Genomic DNA, 17,716 nt, shown 5'->3' with positions numbered 1-17,716 from the left:
GTGAACAGGCAACCTACAGAATGGGAGAAAATTTTTGCAACCTACTCATCTGACAAAGGGCTAATATCCAGAATCTACAATGAACTCAAACAAATTTACAAGAAAAAAACAACCCCATCAAAAAGTGGGCAAAGGACATGAACAGACACTTCTCAAAAGAAGACATTTATGCAGCCAAAATCACATGAAAAAATGCTCATCATCACTGGCCATCAGAGAAATGCAAATCAAAATCACAATGAGATACCATCTCACACCAGTTAGAATGGCCATCATTAAAAAGTCAGGAAACAACAGGTGCTGGAGAGGATGTGGAGAAATAGGAACACTTTTACACTGTTGGTGGGACTGTAAACTAGTTCAACCATTGTGGAAGTCAGTGTGGCAATTCCTCAGGGATCTAGAACTAGAAATACCATTTGACCCAGCCATCCCATTACTGGGTATATACCCAAAGGATTATAAATCATGCTGCTATAAAGACACATGCACACGTATGTTTATTGTGGCACTATTCACAATAGCAAAGACTTGGAACCAACCCAAATGTCCAACAACGATAGACTGGATTAAGAAAATGTGGCACATATACACCATGGAATACTATGCAGCCATAAAAAATGATGAGTTCATGTCCTTTGTAGGGACATGGATGAAACTGGAAACCATCATTCTCAGTACACTATCACAAGGACTAAAAACCAAACACCACATGTTCTCACTCATAGGTGGGAATTGAACAATGAGAACACATGGACACAGGAAGGGGAACATCACACTCTGGGGACTGTAGTGGGGTGGGGGGAGGGACAGCATTAGGAGATATACCTAATATGCTAAATGACGAGTTAATGGGTGCAGCACACCAACATGGCACATGGATACATATGTAACAAACCTGCACATTGTGCACATGTACCCTAAAACTTAAAGTATAATAATAATAATAATAATAATAATAATAATAAAAGAAGATTAGTTTGCTTATGAAGAAAGAGAAAACATTTAAGCTTTTTAGCATGGATGTGAAGGCTTAGAGCTCCACTTTAGGAAGATTAACTGAACTTAGTATGTTGAGTCCTTTGGAGTCTAGGAGCTTAAGAGAATCCTGGTACCAGTGATGCAAAATAGGAAGTCCAGAGGAGTTGGTTTGTTTCTCTTACCACCAAATTCAGGTTTCTATGTATTTAATTTGAAGAACTGTAGAAATGTTGGACTGGACTTTAGGAGAAGGAGCAGAAGTGAGGAAAGAGAGGAAACAAAGCCAGGTACAGACATCAGGGATGTACACATGAAGTTAGTTGGCAGGAAAGAGAAGCCAGTCGGGAAAGAGAGAAGCAGCAATCCGTGGAAACAGTGGAAAAGCAGTTCTGTGTTTGGGGTTAAAGGAGAAAGAACTGCAGAAATAAATGAAGACCATTAAATTGTAAGCTTCTTGAGAGTACAGGCTGGTGAGATTGTTGTAAGACAATCTGTTTATTTAAATATTTCCCACGACAGGCGTGGTACAGCGTTTCTCACATTCTCGGCACTCAGTGAATGCTGATTGAGATCTATATTGTGCAGTGCTACACAAGATTTGAGGAGAGGGATGACTGAAAAGACCGTTTGTCTTTATGATCAGGAGATCTTTGGTTATTGCTCCTGTATTGTGATTTTCCAGCCTTTCTGTTTTAAGATATATAAAGAACAAAGATACTATTCATATCAAAGATTAAGGCATGTACAACATTGCCTCTAGGCCATGTGTTCTGTTGGACCATGAATGTAAAAATGCTTTGTTTTGTAATAGCACATATTGTCCCTCAGCATTTTGCTGGTTTGTATGAACATCAGTATGTTTGAGAATGTGTGCAGGAAGGTGGAGGTAACTAAGCTGTCCATCTCTAGAAAAGTCCAGTGTGGTGGGTGCACACAATGAAATAGTAAGCCACATCAAAGACCCCGTACTAGATGGAATACAGTAATACAGTTGTATCTTGTAAACATCATGTCCAGTGAAAAGGAGTAAGAAACAGAAATGAGTAAAAAAAAAAAAAAAGAAATAAGTGAGAACTATAAGAGAAATAAGAAGCAAAAACAGAAATAAAAGCTATAGCATAATAACATCTGTGTAAATAGTAGACTCAAAACAACACTGTACAACATAACACAAGGACACATACGTAGCCAAAGACATATTCATTACAGTGAATGTCTCCTGGGGGTAGTGAGGGAATAAACATGCTAATCAGGATGATGGAGAAAATCAGACAAAACAAGAGAAGGACCCTGAAAAGATTAATGATGAAGCATGTGATTAATTCATGATTGGAGTAGATATCAAAAGAAAAAAAGGGAATATGTGATGGAGGCATGTTTTTTCAAATCTCAAACAAAGGCTCATACAATAATCACAGGGATACTATATAGGTTTTACATTTATTATGCTCACTGGCAAAGAAAAACAGAAACAACATATATTATCTATAGTAAAATTCGTGCATATCATAAGGCCTATTAATTTGTACTTCAACTATATGGCTCAAAGTGACATCAGGTGTGTTGGGGACAGCAAGAAGGGTGGGGCTATTCATCACAGTAGGAACAGAAGAGCACACATGGTGCCACCCACAGGTTCTTTCAACATGAAGAAGCTTTCCAAGAAGAAGCTTAGGTTAGGTAGACCTCAACCTAGTATTTAAGACTATCATCTAAGGCATTATTAATACTTGTGACTATTTTCTAGGGCATCACATATTATGCAACTAACAAGCAGGAATTCAGTACTGACATTTGCATTTTAGCTTAATAGTTACATTTATTACTTCTTTTCATTAAAAATGTGTGTTCTAGCAAATTCGTTTTCTACCCATTCAAATAATGAGATTATATCTCATCAAAGTCCAATTTGAACATATCTGCAAAGATATCCCCAATACATAGTGATTGGTAGAAAATATGAATACAGGATAAAAGATGGTTTACTTTCATATAACATGCAGGAACCATGATTTCACATGTAGTAAAATCAATCAGATTTCTGCTTCTTCCTCACTCTTTTTAAATTGAAAGTTAGAACCAGCAAGTCATACATGCCCCATTAGAAGCCTCACTGAAGGTCTCAGAAGCTAAGGCTCAAGATGGTGTGTTTTTTCCTTGACTGCTCTCAACACAGTATTCCATCTGCTATTCCTTTGTTCCATCTGCTCTTTCTTAAACCTGTCTTGAAAAGAACAATGGCTGTCTTCATCCTCGGTCTCAGAGATGATCTCCATCTTCTGAATGATCAGTTTAATGAGCTCATGCTGTTTTTCCAGGAGAAAAGTAAGATCCTTCAGCCTAAAAGGACATACACATTTCATGAATTTATTTTCAGTTCTTCTTTTAGCCCTTCTGGATGTAGGAAGGCACAGCTTTTAACCTCAGTAGTCACAATCCTTCCAGGAAACACATATTTTTGAAGTTTAAGCAACTTTTTCCCAAAGTTACACTGTTAGTTCATGGCTAGTTTATTTTTGTTCCCAGTTTATAGGTAAGAAACTATTATAGAGAAAGGTTAAGCAGATTGCCCAGGGTTACAGTTATTAAGTACCTAGTTGAATAGGGGTTTGAACTCAGGTACTAACTAACTGTAGAACCCTCAGGCTTAACCACTGCCCACCACGTAGTTACTCCAGGGATCTTCAAAAGCTTTCAGAGCTTTGCTTTATGAATTCAGATGAAGAATACAGTTTATGATAGTACCTCCAAGAGAAAGGAAATCAGCATTTTAATTTTTATTCACTTACTATTGGAAGGCAAACTGATTGGTGAATAGTGGCAAATATGTTGTTGGTTCTAAAAAATGTCTCATGACTCTCAATACACCAGCTATAGCTATCAACAAAGCATGACAATATATAAAATAAATAAACACCAATATAAAATATAATCTTACATTGTGCATTATTATTTATGAGTTTTAAATTTCTCAAGTACAGATAGAAGGAAAAATACATACCGGTATTTCTGCTTTAATATTTCCATTTCTAAAGATTTATCAGCATTTGGTATTTCTTGTCTTATTTCTCCATTGCAAAATAAAAAACAGAATATATGCTGTCGGATAAAAAATAGTAGTTACTCAAATTGATTCAATTCAGGAAATTTTTCTTAAGCATGTGCCAAAATTCAACCACCACTGGTACAAATATGCATAAGGCATAGCTATGCCCTCAAGGAACCCACAATCTGCCAGGAGAAAGAGACATGTGAAGAAAGAGCTGTGAAAGGAAGTCATACATATAATCAGAGAGAAATAAAACATGTACAGATAAAACAGAAGAGGAGTAAATTAGGGTAGGAAATTGTTTAGAATGGGGCTTAGCTGAATTGTTCTATACATTTTCATGAGAAATGCCCATCACAGAAGGTGGTATTCTATATGAGATTCATTGTTAATTATCTAAAACTGCACTGCACATTATCCAATACAACTCAACCAATCAACAAAGATTCACCTGGAGAAATTTCTGAAATGTTATTTTAATACATTTCATTTTAATTTAATATCCTTTAAACCATAGGTTGACCGGAGAGAGTCAAGGGCAGATGTGAAATGATCAAGAATGAGGTAATTCTAGGAGTCCAGGCAAGAGAAAATGGTGACTTGCACAGGCCACCCAGGAAGTCAAATGGACCAGACTGAGGGGAGAAGGAGAGGGAGGGGACAGATCAAGGATGACTCCTGGGTGGCTGGCTTGCACAGGCTAATGAATTGTGCTGACACTGTTGCAAGGAGGAACCAGGACTTTTTCACTTCTTTTCCTGTAGGGGATATGTGAGGAGAGGGTGAAACGTGAAAGCATTGAAGTTTGGTTTTGAACCTGCTGAATGTGAGGCATCTTTAAAACATGCAAGTGGAGATGTCAAGTAGACAGCTGGATGTAGGGGCCGGGAACTGAAGAGTGAGCTCTAGGATTGAGAAATCAGTTGCTGAGCATTCTGTTTCGGTAGTAATTGTAACCATGGACATGTGTGAAATCAGTTGGAGAGATACTGTGGGGTTAGAATAAAGCCTAGACTGATACTCAGGGCGACTGTATTATTTTGTGACTATACAGGGGAAATTTTTTTATTATTATTATACTTTAAGTTTTAGGGTACATGTGCACAATGTGCAGGTTTGTTACATATGTATCCATGTGCCATGTTGGTGTGCTGCACCCATTAACTCGTCATTTAGCATTAGGTATATCTCCTAATGCTGTCCCTCCCCCCTCCCCCCACCCCACAACAGTCCCCGGAGTGTGATGTTCCCCTTCTACACAGGGGAAATTAACCTGAAAAGAACTCAGGAAGAACAGCCGTAGAGATGAAGGGAGCCCAGGCACACTAAGGATTAGCAACCAGTTATTCTGGCTCTTCATATGGCCCTTCTTCCATTATAATGCAATGGTCTTGCTTAGTCTTTGATCACTTAATTACCTCATTTTCTATAGTGGATGCTCTGTGTGTGTGTGTGAGATATGTTTAGGCTTTGTGTCCCCACCCAAATCTCATCTTGCATTATAATCCCCATAATCCCCACGTGTCAAAGGAGAGACAGGGTGGAGGTAATTGTATCATGGGGGCAGTTTCCCCCATGCTGTTCTCATGATAGTGAGTGAGTTCTTACGAGATCTGGTGGTTTTATAATTGTTTGGTAGTTCCTCGTGCGTTCGTTCTCCTTCCTGCTGCCTGTGAAGAAGGTGCGTTGCTTCCCCTTCACCTTCCACCATGATTGCAAGTTTCCTGAGGCCTCCCCAGCCATGCGGAACTGTGAGCCAATTAAAGCTCTTTCCCTTATAAGCTACCCAGTCTTGGGCAGTTCTTTATAGCAGTGTGAAAATGGATTAATACATTGTGTGTATAGTATGTGTGTGTGTAAATGTGTATTCTCTATTGTGTATTCTAAACACTTGGCTGTATATACTCAGATATATATCTACACATAAATGTAAGTGACATGTGACTAGGAAAAGCAAATAAAGTATACCTGTACTGTAAAAAAGACATTAAAAGGGTGTGGCTGGTCCCCTGCCCTTCTGCTCTCACAGGGACAGCACGCATTTAACACAGATGCTATGGATGAGCCGCCTGAAAGGGGAGAGCAAATGTCACCCTCCTCTCACCCAGCTCTTTCACGTCTTGGGTTAATTATATCCTTTTTTTAAAAGCACAACTTCTTTGACCACAGGAAGAGAAGACTCAAAGTCTATAAAAGGGCCCCCTTAGGGTTAACACAATGAATGAATGTCAAACAGTGTCATGTTATTGATGTTGTTATTTGTTACGTCTACTTACGAATAACATTCCACCAGATCTGGGTTTGTTGGGATACACGATGGTGGATTTCTGATCTACTTTGCGTAGAAACCAAAGTGGCAGCTTCTTCTCTAAGCTGGTATGAAGTTCCACCTAAAGTGCATTTTGGATTTATTGACAGAACCATTAGTTAGTATCTGGAATTTTTATATGGCACAGAGGCAATCATTAATACAGCAAAATGAAAACTGATTTCTATGTCCTGACTTCTGTGCCACAGCTGGGCTGGCCAGGCTTTCTTATCCCCTAGCTCACAGTCACCTGCCCTTTCCTCTCACCTCACCCACTGACAGGGCAGCAATCTGCCTTGGAGTGGGAGAAGAAGAAGAGGGGGATGTTGCTTAAAAAAGGAATTCAATTTTAGTCACTTGCTGTTTATTGTTCAGGGATAGTCACCTGATGTTTTATTGTTCAATGCTGGAGATTTAAAGAAGAAAAGGGTAGTTCATACTCTTGGGGTGTTGCAATACTACATAATGTGCACAACTGGACAGTGTGAATGTGTGTGTGTGTACACATGTATACACACCTAGGGCAGGAGAGAAGGAGTGCTTAACTGGAGGAAGACAAAGGTAAGCAGTAAAAGAATTAGAACTCCCATGCCTAAGAGTATATCATGCATTTTTCATGTCTGTGCTATCAGGTGCAAAATGGTTTATCTATGAAGAATTTTAAGTATAATTACTATTTTCAGGGATAGCAAATGAGATATTTCCTTACATTTAATTTTTTTCATTTATTTTTGCCAAATTTATCTCTGCTTTTTTATACCCCTTTGTATCTGATGTATAGGTATGTTTACTGTAACTATTAGTGAGATTTGCTTTCTAAGAACAAATACTTTCCAATATTAGTGATTTATAGCCATAAATAGTGAAATGGTAAGAACTGTCCTGACACCACTGCTTAAAATTGTGGCCCCCCACTGTCCGCCACATGACTTTCCCCCATGTGGCTTCCTTGCTATTTTCATAGCACTTACCACCATTTAACATACTGTGCATTAGTTCCAGCTTCAAGAAAAGCTATGTTTTCTTGTATTAATAATACCAGTTAAATATTTTCACTGATTTTCTATAATAATTTCTAGGGTTCCTTTTTTTCCCCTTTGCTGTTTAGGGTGATATCACTTTCCCCTTCCCATACATATAGTTTTAGAGGTCACATCTTATTTCCTCACACTTGGTTGGAAAAGATTTACTCAAGCTCGATGTTTGCCAAAAGATAAAATAGTGTGTGTTACACTGTTCATTATCTACACAGGACCCTCAAAGATGGTCCTGGGGGAGGTTGGCAAGAAAAGCCCCCAGTGTGGGTCGGGTGGGACCCACTGAGCCTGGCTCCACTGGGCTCGGGGCATCTTTACCTCCTCTAACTGGTGGGGTTTCCATGTTGAAGGGTAAGATGCACTCTGCGGATTTCCCTTTCTAATTTTCAGTGGGGATATAAATGTTTATGGACCGTCTGCAGCTGCCAAAACTGTGGTGGAAAGTGGAGATACCAACATTTAAAGACACCCAAACAGCTTCAAGCCCCTCAAAATACTCATAACACCTGCCCCTGAGGAACTGACAGTCCCCATAAAGAACACATCTCCCAGCATGCATTGTCCCAAGGCCTGTCTCCACTTCCCTTTGAGATGATTCTATGAGAGAACTAAATGGCCCTGTCGGAAATGTGTGCTACTTGTCCAGTTCTGCTCACGGTTCTGCTGTGGGCTCAGACGTAGGTTTCAGAATGGATGCAGAGAGTTGCTTAAGAAACAACTCAGGAGAAGTAGGAGAATGGCTTCCCGGTTTTCCAGTCGATGCTGTTTTTGATCCAAAACAAGGCATAGATAATATGGGGGTACTAGGATTTGTGCTATTTACTTTCAGGGAGCAGAATAAACAATATAGGTTTGTGCTTTTCAGCTCAAACCCACTGACACTGTAGTTGAGTGAGCTTCCCCAACTTTGCTTGTATTATTGTTTTTATCTATTCCCCAAGGTATTTTAAAGAGCTGTTAGGGCAGTTATGAGGTATTGCTGACATACCTGCCAAGAGGTTTATACATCTCCTCTCCATATCCATACACCTGGAGTCCTAAACACCATCTTTGTGACAGTAATAACCTGCCATTAGCTTTTCCTGCCTTCAATCTTTCCTCACTAAACCAAGATAGTAGCAGATCACTATAAACACCATTTTCACTGTGGAAGGGCTGATAATAACTCTCCACTAACTTACAAAATAACTTGAAGCACTTCATCATTTAGTGCCCTTTCATTTAGTGCTAAGGTTTTTCTTTGCTGGTTTTGAATAAACCCACCTATCATCTGGAGCAATCTAATCACCCACTAACATGAATGATCCTTCCAGGCAAAGGGGCCTTGAGCCAGTGCCTTGGCCATTTTCCCCAGTTCTGATGTGGCCCTTTGCTCTTGCTGGCCCCCCCTTTCAGGACGGTATCGATGTCCTGTCAAATCCCAACCGTCTTTCAACATTGACTCATCTCGCCCCCTCCATGTAGCATTCCCTTAATTATTTTTGCATTTTTTCCTGTACCTGATCATCATTTGTGTTTGTTCTCTAAGTGTTCCAATCATTCTATATCTCTGTATAATATACAGCCATGTCATACAGCATAGAATTTAAGAATGGTTCTCAGTTGATTTTTGATATTCTATGAAAACCTAGCTGCTGTTCTAAGTAGACATAGTTGATTTAATAGTCAGGGATCCCATCCCTCTGTTTCCTCTAGCCTCTCCTGATAAGTTGTACTGGACTTTGTACACACTATGTATTGAAACATTGTTTTCAATAAATAAATGTTAGTGTATGGCTGAATGAATAACAGAGAAGAAAGGATTTGGACAAATAAAAGTGAAGAGGAGACAAGAGTGAATAGAAAGTTATATCATAACATGATGTTTTTCTCTCTCAAACTGGCCAAAGTTTCTGAATATGTATAGTCAACTGGTCACCAAATATCCTTGAGGCATCAAAAATGCCCATTTGAATTTGAAATTTAAAGACAATCCAGTCAAGAGCATAAAAATAACTTTGTGTTGTATGACAGAAAGGTACCTCACAAGATTCAATAGCCAAATACCTAGCCAGGAAACTTTGACACCAAATTTCACATCAAATTGTCTATAAAAATGAGAGAGATGTCACAAGAGAACAAAACCTCATGGATGCAGTTAAAACTTCAACATAAATCATGCTGTGGGGACCCTGTGATTCCCTGCACAAAGTATAAGGAGCTCCTTTGAACAGTGGGGCTAGGAGGCCAGTGATGCTCTTGATCAAGCAGCTAGCTATCTGGGTGGCCACATTTTAACATAACAAAAGATGCTCAGGCAACTTCTCAATTTCTCTGCTAAGATTGTTCTCGGACATTTTTTTTCATCAACTTTGATTAGAGCAGGTATACCAGGTAACATGCAAACAGACACAGGATGTGACTCCTCAGGATTAAGAAACTATCCATGCTAAGTAACTGTGCTATTAAAAAAGGAAGTAACGATAATGGTGTTGATTCTAGTAAGTTTAAATAGATGTGATGCAGACAATACCTAACTTAGGATGGTTTGACTCATGACTTTTGACTTTATGATGGTGTAAAAGTGATGCATATTCAGTAGAATCTGTACTTCAAATTTTAAACTTTGATCTGTTCTGGTTTAGCAGTATGTGGTATTCTCCTGGGATGCCGGGCAGTGGCAGCGAGCCACAGAACCCAGTCAGCCACATGATCAGGAGGGTAAACGGTGTAAGGGGTATAAATTTATAACCGGGATATTCCTACAAAATGCCCATTTTTGACTTGTAATATTTTTAACTTATTGTGGGTTTACCAGAACATAACACTATCGTAAGTGCAGAGGCACTGCACTTACCTGCATAGCTATCCTCTTCAGTGATGCATGTTTCTGGACCTCAGCAATGTCACCAACTGCCAAACCAATCTGAAGTATGACACAAAATTAAATCACTACAGTTTAACGGTCCACCTAAAAATGCATGTAAGGTCTGTCTTAGTCCATTCAGACTGCTATGACAAAATATTTCAGTCTGGGTAATGTATAAATAGCATAAGTTAATTGCTTACAGTTCTGCAGGCTGGGAAGTCCAAAATCGAGACTTGGGCAGAACTGGTTTCTGGTGAGAGCCCATTCCTCATAGGTGGCACCTTCTATGTGTTCCCATATGGCAGAAGGGCAAAGGAGCTAATACGTTCCCTTATAGCTCTTTTATAAGGGAACTAATTCCATTCATGAGGGCTCTCCCCTCACGGCCTAATCACCTCCCAAAGGCCCCACCTTCTGATGCCATCTTCTTGGTGATTAGGTTTCTGTGCATACATTTTGGATGGGACATAAAAATTGAAACCATAGCAAGGTCTCTGTGGCTAAAGTGGGAGAGTGGGCATATGATCTATTAGTAGTAGCTGCAGAATACTTTGGTAATACACCTTACAGAAAACTACAAGGCCTACATACCTCTGCAGTGATGATGGCCACATTCGGAGGTTCAGTACTCTTAAATGTTATGAAAACTTAAGACACACAAATTAATCTGAAATTCATTTCATTTAAGATAAAAATATGGTTTTTTTTTTTTGAAGGACAGGGATGATATCACACGCAATTGGGTGTGGCCACACAACATGGTGGGAAACTCCAGGAGTTTAGTAACTAAGGTAGACAAGAGTGATTTAACAACATGGAAAAATATACTAAACTGAGAGAATGATATAGTTTATATCTTACACATGTTCAGAAGGAAAACATATTCTATAGGGGCGGGAGAGGCTCTGGTGAGGAACCAGAAATTTATGGCTAGACAGAATTGGGCGGGGGGAAGATGTTAGCTCAGTTCTACTCAGTCTGATGAAATTATCTTATTTCACTCATTCATTTATTTTCTGGTACTTAGTTCCTGTGTTTGCTGAGCCAGCATCTTGCATGCTGCACCAGAAAGAAAAGTCAGTGACTGCTCTTGAGGAGCTCAAAGTCCAGTAAACTCTATGAGACAAGGGATCTGTGAAGGTCACCACTGTATGCCCAGTGCTTAGTGTAGAGCAGGGTACATAATAGGTAAACAAAACAGTCACAGCATGAATGAAGAGAGGGAGAATATATTCTAGGGCTTGCAAACTAGCACTGAGAACTGGATATAGTCAGGAAATACATTTCACTGGGCAGGATAATATTGTTTTGGTTTTTAATTTGCAAGTTTTCAGATGGGTGTTCTCTCCAATTTACACTGACCCCCATCAAAACCAACCATCTCTGCCAGGCGCAGCATTTTACATCTGTAATCCCAGAAATTTGGAAGGCCGAGGTGGGAGGATCACTTGAGCCCAGGAGTTCCAGACCAGCCTGGGCAAAATGGTGAAACCTCATCTCTACAAAAATACAAAAATTAGTTGGGTGTGGTGGTGAGCACCTGTAGTCACAGCTTCTAGGTAGGCTGAGGTGGGAGGATCAGCTGAGACTGGGAAGTGGAGGCTGTGTGAGCCATGATCACTCCACTGCACTCTAGCCTGGGTCACAGAATGAGATCCTATCTCAAAAAAAATAAAAATAAAAATAAAAACTAACCCAAAAAGTAACCATTTCATACCTGCTGCTTCACATATTTTAGATACACGTCTGGGCTCTGAAGACATTTGAGCTTATAAGCCATAGAAGAGATCAATTATTAACTTTTAATGGTCATTAATATTTATCAAATGCTTATCATGTGCCAAGTACTGTTTCAAGTCCCTTGTATTAGCTCATTGAATCCTTGTAATAATCTAGGAAGTAGGTTTTATTATTATTATTATCTGTTTGTATCCTCAAAACTATGGTAACACAAGGAAAGAGTATCCAATAGAGCAAGTTAATTGGAGAGGGGTGGTGGTTAAGGAAGTCTGCCCTGAAGAAATGATACTTCAGCTGAGTTTTGAAATCTTAGAGCTAACCCATGGTGGGATGTTTTCCAGGCTAAAGGAAGAGCCTGTACAGAGTCTAGGCAGCATGAAGGAAAGGGTGGCACACTCAGGGAGTGTGCATTTCTGGTTAAATCCTGGGAACAGTGAGGCGTTGGGAAAGATCTTGGTAAGATCCAGCTCACAGGGACCTTTGCCTACTGTGCTGATGGGTTTGGACTGGATTAAAGCTTTTGAAGAGGCATGGGAAAATTTTTAAAAGAGCCACTGATGGGTTTAGTTTTTCATTATCAGAGCATCACTATGGTGGCCATTTGTAGGAAGAGTTAGACAAAGCAGTGTGATAAGGTAGAGATGCTCTTGAGGCTGCTGCAGCAATTTGGATGAGGAACTATGACAGTCCAAGCATCTGGAAGCAGATGTGAAAGCCAAAGAATTATTGAAAGAAATGAAGAAAAACGTGGGAGAGTAAAACAGAGACTATCTGCCAATGATCTTAGTAGGATGACTAGGAGATTCTACTGAGAGGCAGTGGAGATTCTGAAGGAAAGATAACATTAGTCTTGGCCCTGTTGGTTTTGATTTTCCTCCAGGATATCCAGGTAGAGATGCACAATGGGTGCTGGATGTGGATCTTCAGAATGGGGCCAACCCGTACTACTGCTAAGCCCAATTCTCTTCTGGATAATTATCTTCCAAAACAAACAATTATCAGAGAATAATGTGGGCTTTATGTCATTCTCCATTATTCCTATTGCCATCCTTTGTTTTTCTAGGTCACCAAAATAAAACTCTGGAGTTGTATCAAATAATTGAATCAAAATACTTACACATCTGCATATTTTTTTTCCTTTCCAGAAACACTGCCTAGTACAGTCTCTGGTACATAGTCAGACTCAGAGAAAGTGTGTGGAATATGTGCATGTGTGCACAAATGGATAAAGGAAAAATAGGCACAAAAATGCCAATAAGGGCTCCCCATGGACCTGGAATGGGATGCACCTTTGCCTGCATCAGCCAACGTGCTCATGCCTTGAGCAGATTCTCTAGAGAATTCCATGTGGAAGGGCACTCTCGTGTCTGCTGATAGTGTCTAGGCTTTGACTGGGTTCAGGGTGGCATCTGAATGTCGCACATGCCCTCTGCATGACAGACTTCTCCACTTGAATCTCTGGTCAATGGTAAGTTCGAGCATAGAGATAATATGGTCCATAAAGGTCTCTGCCTAACCTCTGACCCCCTCTCCAACTCCAAAACATCACACACCTTCATCTTTGTTGCCTTTCCCTGCTTCTTGTTTCTTCATAGCATTTATCACCCCCATGACATTATGCTACACAGTTATTTGTTTATTACCTAAATTCCTGACTGTTTGTAATCACCCTGGGACTGAATATTGGTCTGATTTCTTCATCACTGGTTCCTAGAACTTGTAACAGTTACTGGCATTTGGTAGATCCTTGGTATTTGCCAAGTGCATGCATCTTTGCACGCCCTGAGCCTCTTGATGTGCCTGGTGCTCCCCAGGCACCAAATGAGTGTTGAATGAATAGATTTTGTAGTAGATCCTTCCTCTTCTCCCCAGTGAAGGGAGATTAAGGAAGTTAAAAATAATTATCATTATAAAATGTTTCAAATGATCAACAAACAGAAAATATATAAAAAAACTACTTACAAGTAAATTCATGAGGACAATTGGGACAAATATTGTGAAGGAAACAAGTTGTGTAAAGGACAGAACTGGATGTGCCAATTCATTTCTCAGATATGGTTCTAGGAAGGACTCTCGATAATTGATATCTCCTAGCATCATGCTGAAGGTCTGGATTATAGAAAGCAATGGAGAGCTGAAGGGATCCTGAAAACAAGACGGTGAGGTACAAATGAAATGCAAAGTTTCTACAATGAAAAAGTGTTTCCTGGAGGTAGAATGATAAAAACTGTATTCAGAATACTTTTTTAAAGTCATAGGTATATAGCTATTGAAATGCAGTGATAAAATATGAGTAAACAGTGGTAAAGTCATCAAAAATATGTTATCTGCATAAATAATAAATCATCTGTGTTGTACATAAACTTTTTGACAATGGACAAAGTTGCTTAACACGACTTAACACGACTATACATTTTTTCTATACAAATAAAAGTCATTTGAAAGTTATAGCAGATAAAAACTAAAGTATTTGAATACTGTTGTTATGTAATTATGAATTTTCTAGACTATTTAGATTTAAGTATAAATTATATGTCCATAATTCACAGCGACAAAATCAACTACTGATGCAACTGCCTTACCTGTAAATTCAGGAGGATGTAAAAGCTGAGTCCAAAAGCCAGAAGAAGGAAGACAAATACAACCATAGACCTCAACAAAGTTTTCAAAATTACCTCCAACATAACAATAAAAATTCCACAATTTTCAAATCTAGAAAAGTAAAAAAAAAAAAAAAAAAACACATTTACTCACTTTTATAGTCAAAATGTATTCACTCAGTGACAATGTTTATCATATATTAAATCAGGTATTAGATTTCACAGATGAGATCACTGAGGCCAGTTATTTCGAAAAAGAAAACATAAGAATTAATTGAATAATCATGTCTTAATTTTCAAGCTGTTAGTCAAATTACTTTTGCTTTTATTCTCATTATTAATGTTATCTATTTTTTGGATACAGGGTCTTGCTTTGTCACCTAAGCTGAAGTGCAGTGGGGCAATCATTGCTCACTGCAGCCTTGACTTCCCAGGCTCAGGTGATCCTCCTGCCTCAGCTTCCCAAGTAGCTGGGACCGCAGGCAGGTATCACCCCCAGGCTGGTAGCAGACTGCTGGGCTCAAGCATCAGCCTGCCTCGGCTTCCCAAAGTGCTAGGATTATAGGCGTGAGTCACTGTGCCCGCCCCTAATGTTACCTTAAATCATTTTACCACTTGACGACTGGACATTACTTCAACTGAAGTAGCAGAGAAAAATAATAGCTTCTCAATATCAAAGAAAATGCTGCCAAATGCTTATTAAAGAAATTAGAGAGATAAATTGCGTGCTGCATCATGCAGAGATTGAATTTGTGAACCGGAAGGCATCTAATGCAGGGCACATACCACATGATTTGCATTTTATCCTCACCATCTCCTTTGGTTTTCTTTTCTAACCCCTGCATCCTATATTGTGAAATGTTTGGATAGATAATGGGTGTGTAATCTGGCCTCTAACTTGTACTCTGCCTTTGACAAAGATGACTTCTTAAATGAGGAACTTACAAGATTCTAAAGCTGAAAGGGACTTCAGCTAAATTCACAGAGACATACAGTGACTCACCAAGGCCACTAATAATGACAGGGCCAAGGGTGTGACAGTGCCTGAACCTGTCTTAAATCCTATTTCTGGGCCACTGCCTTTCTCACCATCCCATGTACTCTCCAAGGGGCGGCACTCAACTCTCTATCACTGTGCTCACGACACAGCAATGCAGAGGATATGGTGGAAAAAACATGCTCCCTGGAGTCAGAAAGACTTTGGGTAAATATCTGTATCTTGACTGACTAGCTGAGATCTTCAGCAAGTTATGAACTCAGTGCTTCAGCTTCTTCTTTTAGAGAATGCAAATAATAACATTGGCCTCGTTATTGGAAAGATTATGTGAAATAACATGAAACTCAACATTACCAACTGTCAGAGGCCTGGGAACTCAGGCTTTTTCCCTCTCTAGAATTAGATTCTTTGGGCTTATTTTTTCTTTTATACCACTTCGATTCCCCATACTATCTATCAGTTCATTTTGAGTGTTTTAATTCAAAGTAAATGCTTACAAAATAATATCAGGTAAAACAAGAATAGCCAATACTGTTCCTATTTACTCCCCCTATTTAACCTAGATTTGTCTAGACCAGTGTTCTTGACCTGGGCTCATTTGGCACACAGGGAACATCTGGCATTGTCTGCATTCATTTTTGGTTGTCGTAACTGGTGTGGGGTGGATGCCACTGGTATCTAGTGGGTAGAAGCCAGGAGCCAGGAATGCTGCTAAGCATTTTACAATATACAAGACAGTCCCCCACCACAAAAAAAAAAAAAAAAAAGAAGAAGAATAATAAGAAGAAAGAATTATCTGGCCACAAAGTTCAATACTGCCAAGTTTGAGAAACCCTGATCTTCATTCTGAACTCTGGAACCATGCTCCTGCCTTTCCTTAATAGGGTATACAAAAATTCTTCATATTTTGAAACAACTGGAAAAGGAATAAGCCAGTTTTAAATTTACACCAGGTACAATAGTTTTTCTTTTGATATTAAAACTGCTTAAAGGATGTGGAAATCATTCAAGCTTGTTTTACCTTTGAAGATACAATAAGAAATTCATCCAATAGAAGTAAACAGCAATTGCTCCACATTGCCACTGCAGATGAGCTGGTATTTCAACAAACAAGGGCAGCACAAAAATGATGCCCGTCGTATAGATAATCCATTCAAAAACATTGTTCATATCCATAAAATAATTCCTTTTCTGGAATAGAAAAGAATAAAAAATTACCACATATAGCGATCTAGTATCTATGGATGGTTATATACATGCACCCAGTAATAAAATTTTTCTAGCTTTGCAGCCAGCTGGGGAGAAGGTCAGGACCAAGGAGTAACCTCATGCTATCCTGGATTGACTTCAGGGTCCCCGGGGTATGAATCGGTGTTGGAGATGGCCCAGAGTCCTCTGTTAACCTGGTGTTATGGGAGTCTGACGCCTAAGGAAATCCTACAAATTGCTGGACTTTCCCTGTGGAGTCCACTCCATCTTAAGAAAACTTCTTGGGGACTGCAAGTTGGTTTAGTAATTCCTGGGGCCTTTCTACCCGTATAAGAACATGAATGTGGAGCTCTCTTTATGAACTAAAGTTGTTTCTAAAAAGGTTTGGGACATGCACTGAGACTTAATTAGGAAATAAAAACAAATAATGGTATTTTCAAACTTTTTATTTATTGGGCATTAAATTTCCAATAGAGTAGATCATTTAAATATCAATAAGAAAATGTGGAGATCAAATCTGATAGAGAATTCATATAACTTTATAGTTCAATTTAAACTATAATCTGCAATTTTCATTTCTGGAAAATGAAAATAATGGCAAGAAAGATTCAGTAATGTGCCTTAAATCGTTTAAGGTACAATGCAACATTACAGTCTATCAGAATTGTGACAAATTTCTTAAAGTATCTATATGAAAGTACTTGCAATGTATAATATTTTAAAAATGCAAACCATTATTATCAAATTTATAAATGCAAGTATCTATGTGCTTACATGACGCAACAAAGAAAATTTTCACAGAAAGTGAGGTGTTGTATAAAAGACATATGATTTATAAAAATAATACTCATGAAAATATGCAAAAAAATTATAAAGACTTTCAACCTCCATACTGAGAAAAGAAGGATCAACCTTTGCCATTTATCAACCAAAGGTAGGACCTGCAG

At 38.9% G+C, this 17,716-nt stretch overlaps 1 protein-coding gene across 1 annotated transcript in view; it reads right to left on the bottom strand.

The window, feature by feature from the left end:
* Positions 1-1,460: 1,460 nt before the first annotated feature.
* TRPA1 (transient receptor potential cation channel subfamily A member 1) overlaps positions 1,461-17,716 on the bottom strand; it is a 55,278-nt gene continuing 39,022 nt past the window's right edge. The window contains exons 21-27 of the mRNA XM_003274774.4: positions 16,582-16,751; positions 14,546-14,675; positions 13,926-14,108; positions 10,212-10,280; positions 6,307-6,420; positions 3,983-4,080; positions 1,461-3,321 (exon numbers count right to left, since the gene is read on the bottom strand). Coding sequence (XP_003274822.2) covers positions 3,111-3,321; positions 3,983-4,080; positions 6,307-6,420; positions 10,212-10,280; positions 13,926-14,108; positions 14,546-14,675; positions 16,582-16,751 — 975 coding nt within the window. The 3' untranslated portion in view covers positions 1,461-3,110. The remainder of the gene's footprint in view (positions 3,322-3,982; positions 4,081-6,306; positions 6,421-10,211; positions 10,281-13,925; positions 14,109-14,545; positions 14,676-16,581; positions 16,752-17,716) is intronic.

The sequence above is a fragment of the Nomascus leucogenys genome, chromosome 16 (genome assembly GCF_006542625.1).
Source record: "Nomascus leucogenys isolate Asia chromosome 16, Asia_NLE_v1, whole genome shotgun sequence".
Classification (NCBI taxonomy): Eukaryota; Metazoa; Chordata; class Mammalia; order Primates; family Hylobatidae; genus Nomascus; species Nomascus leucogenys.
Note: the sequence above shows the minus strand (reverse complement) of the source record. Positions and strands in the feature narration are given on the sequence as shown.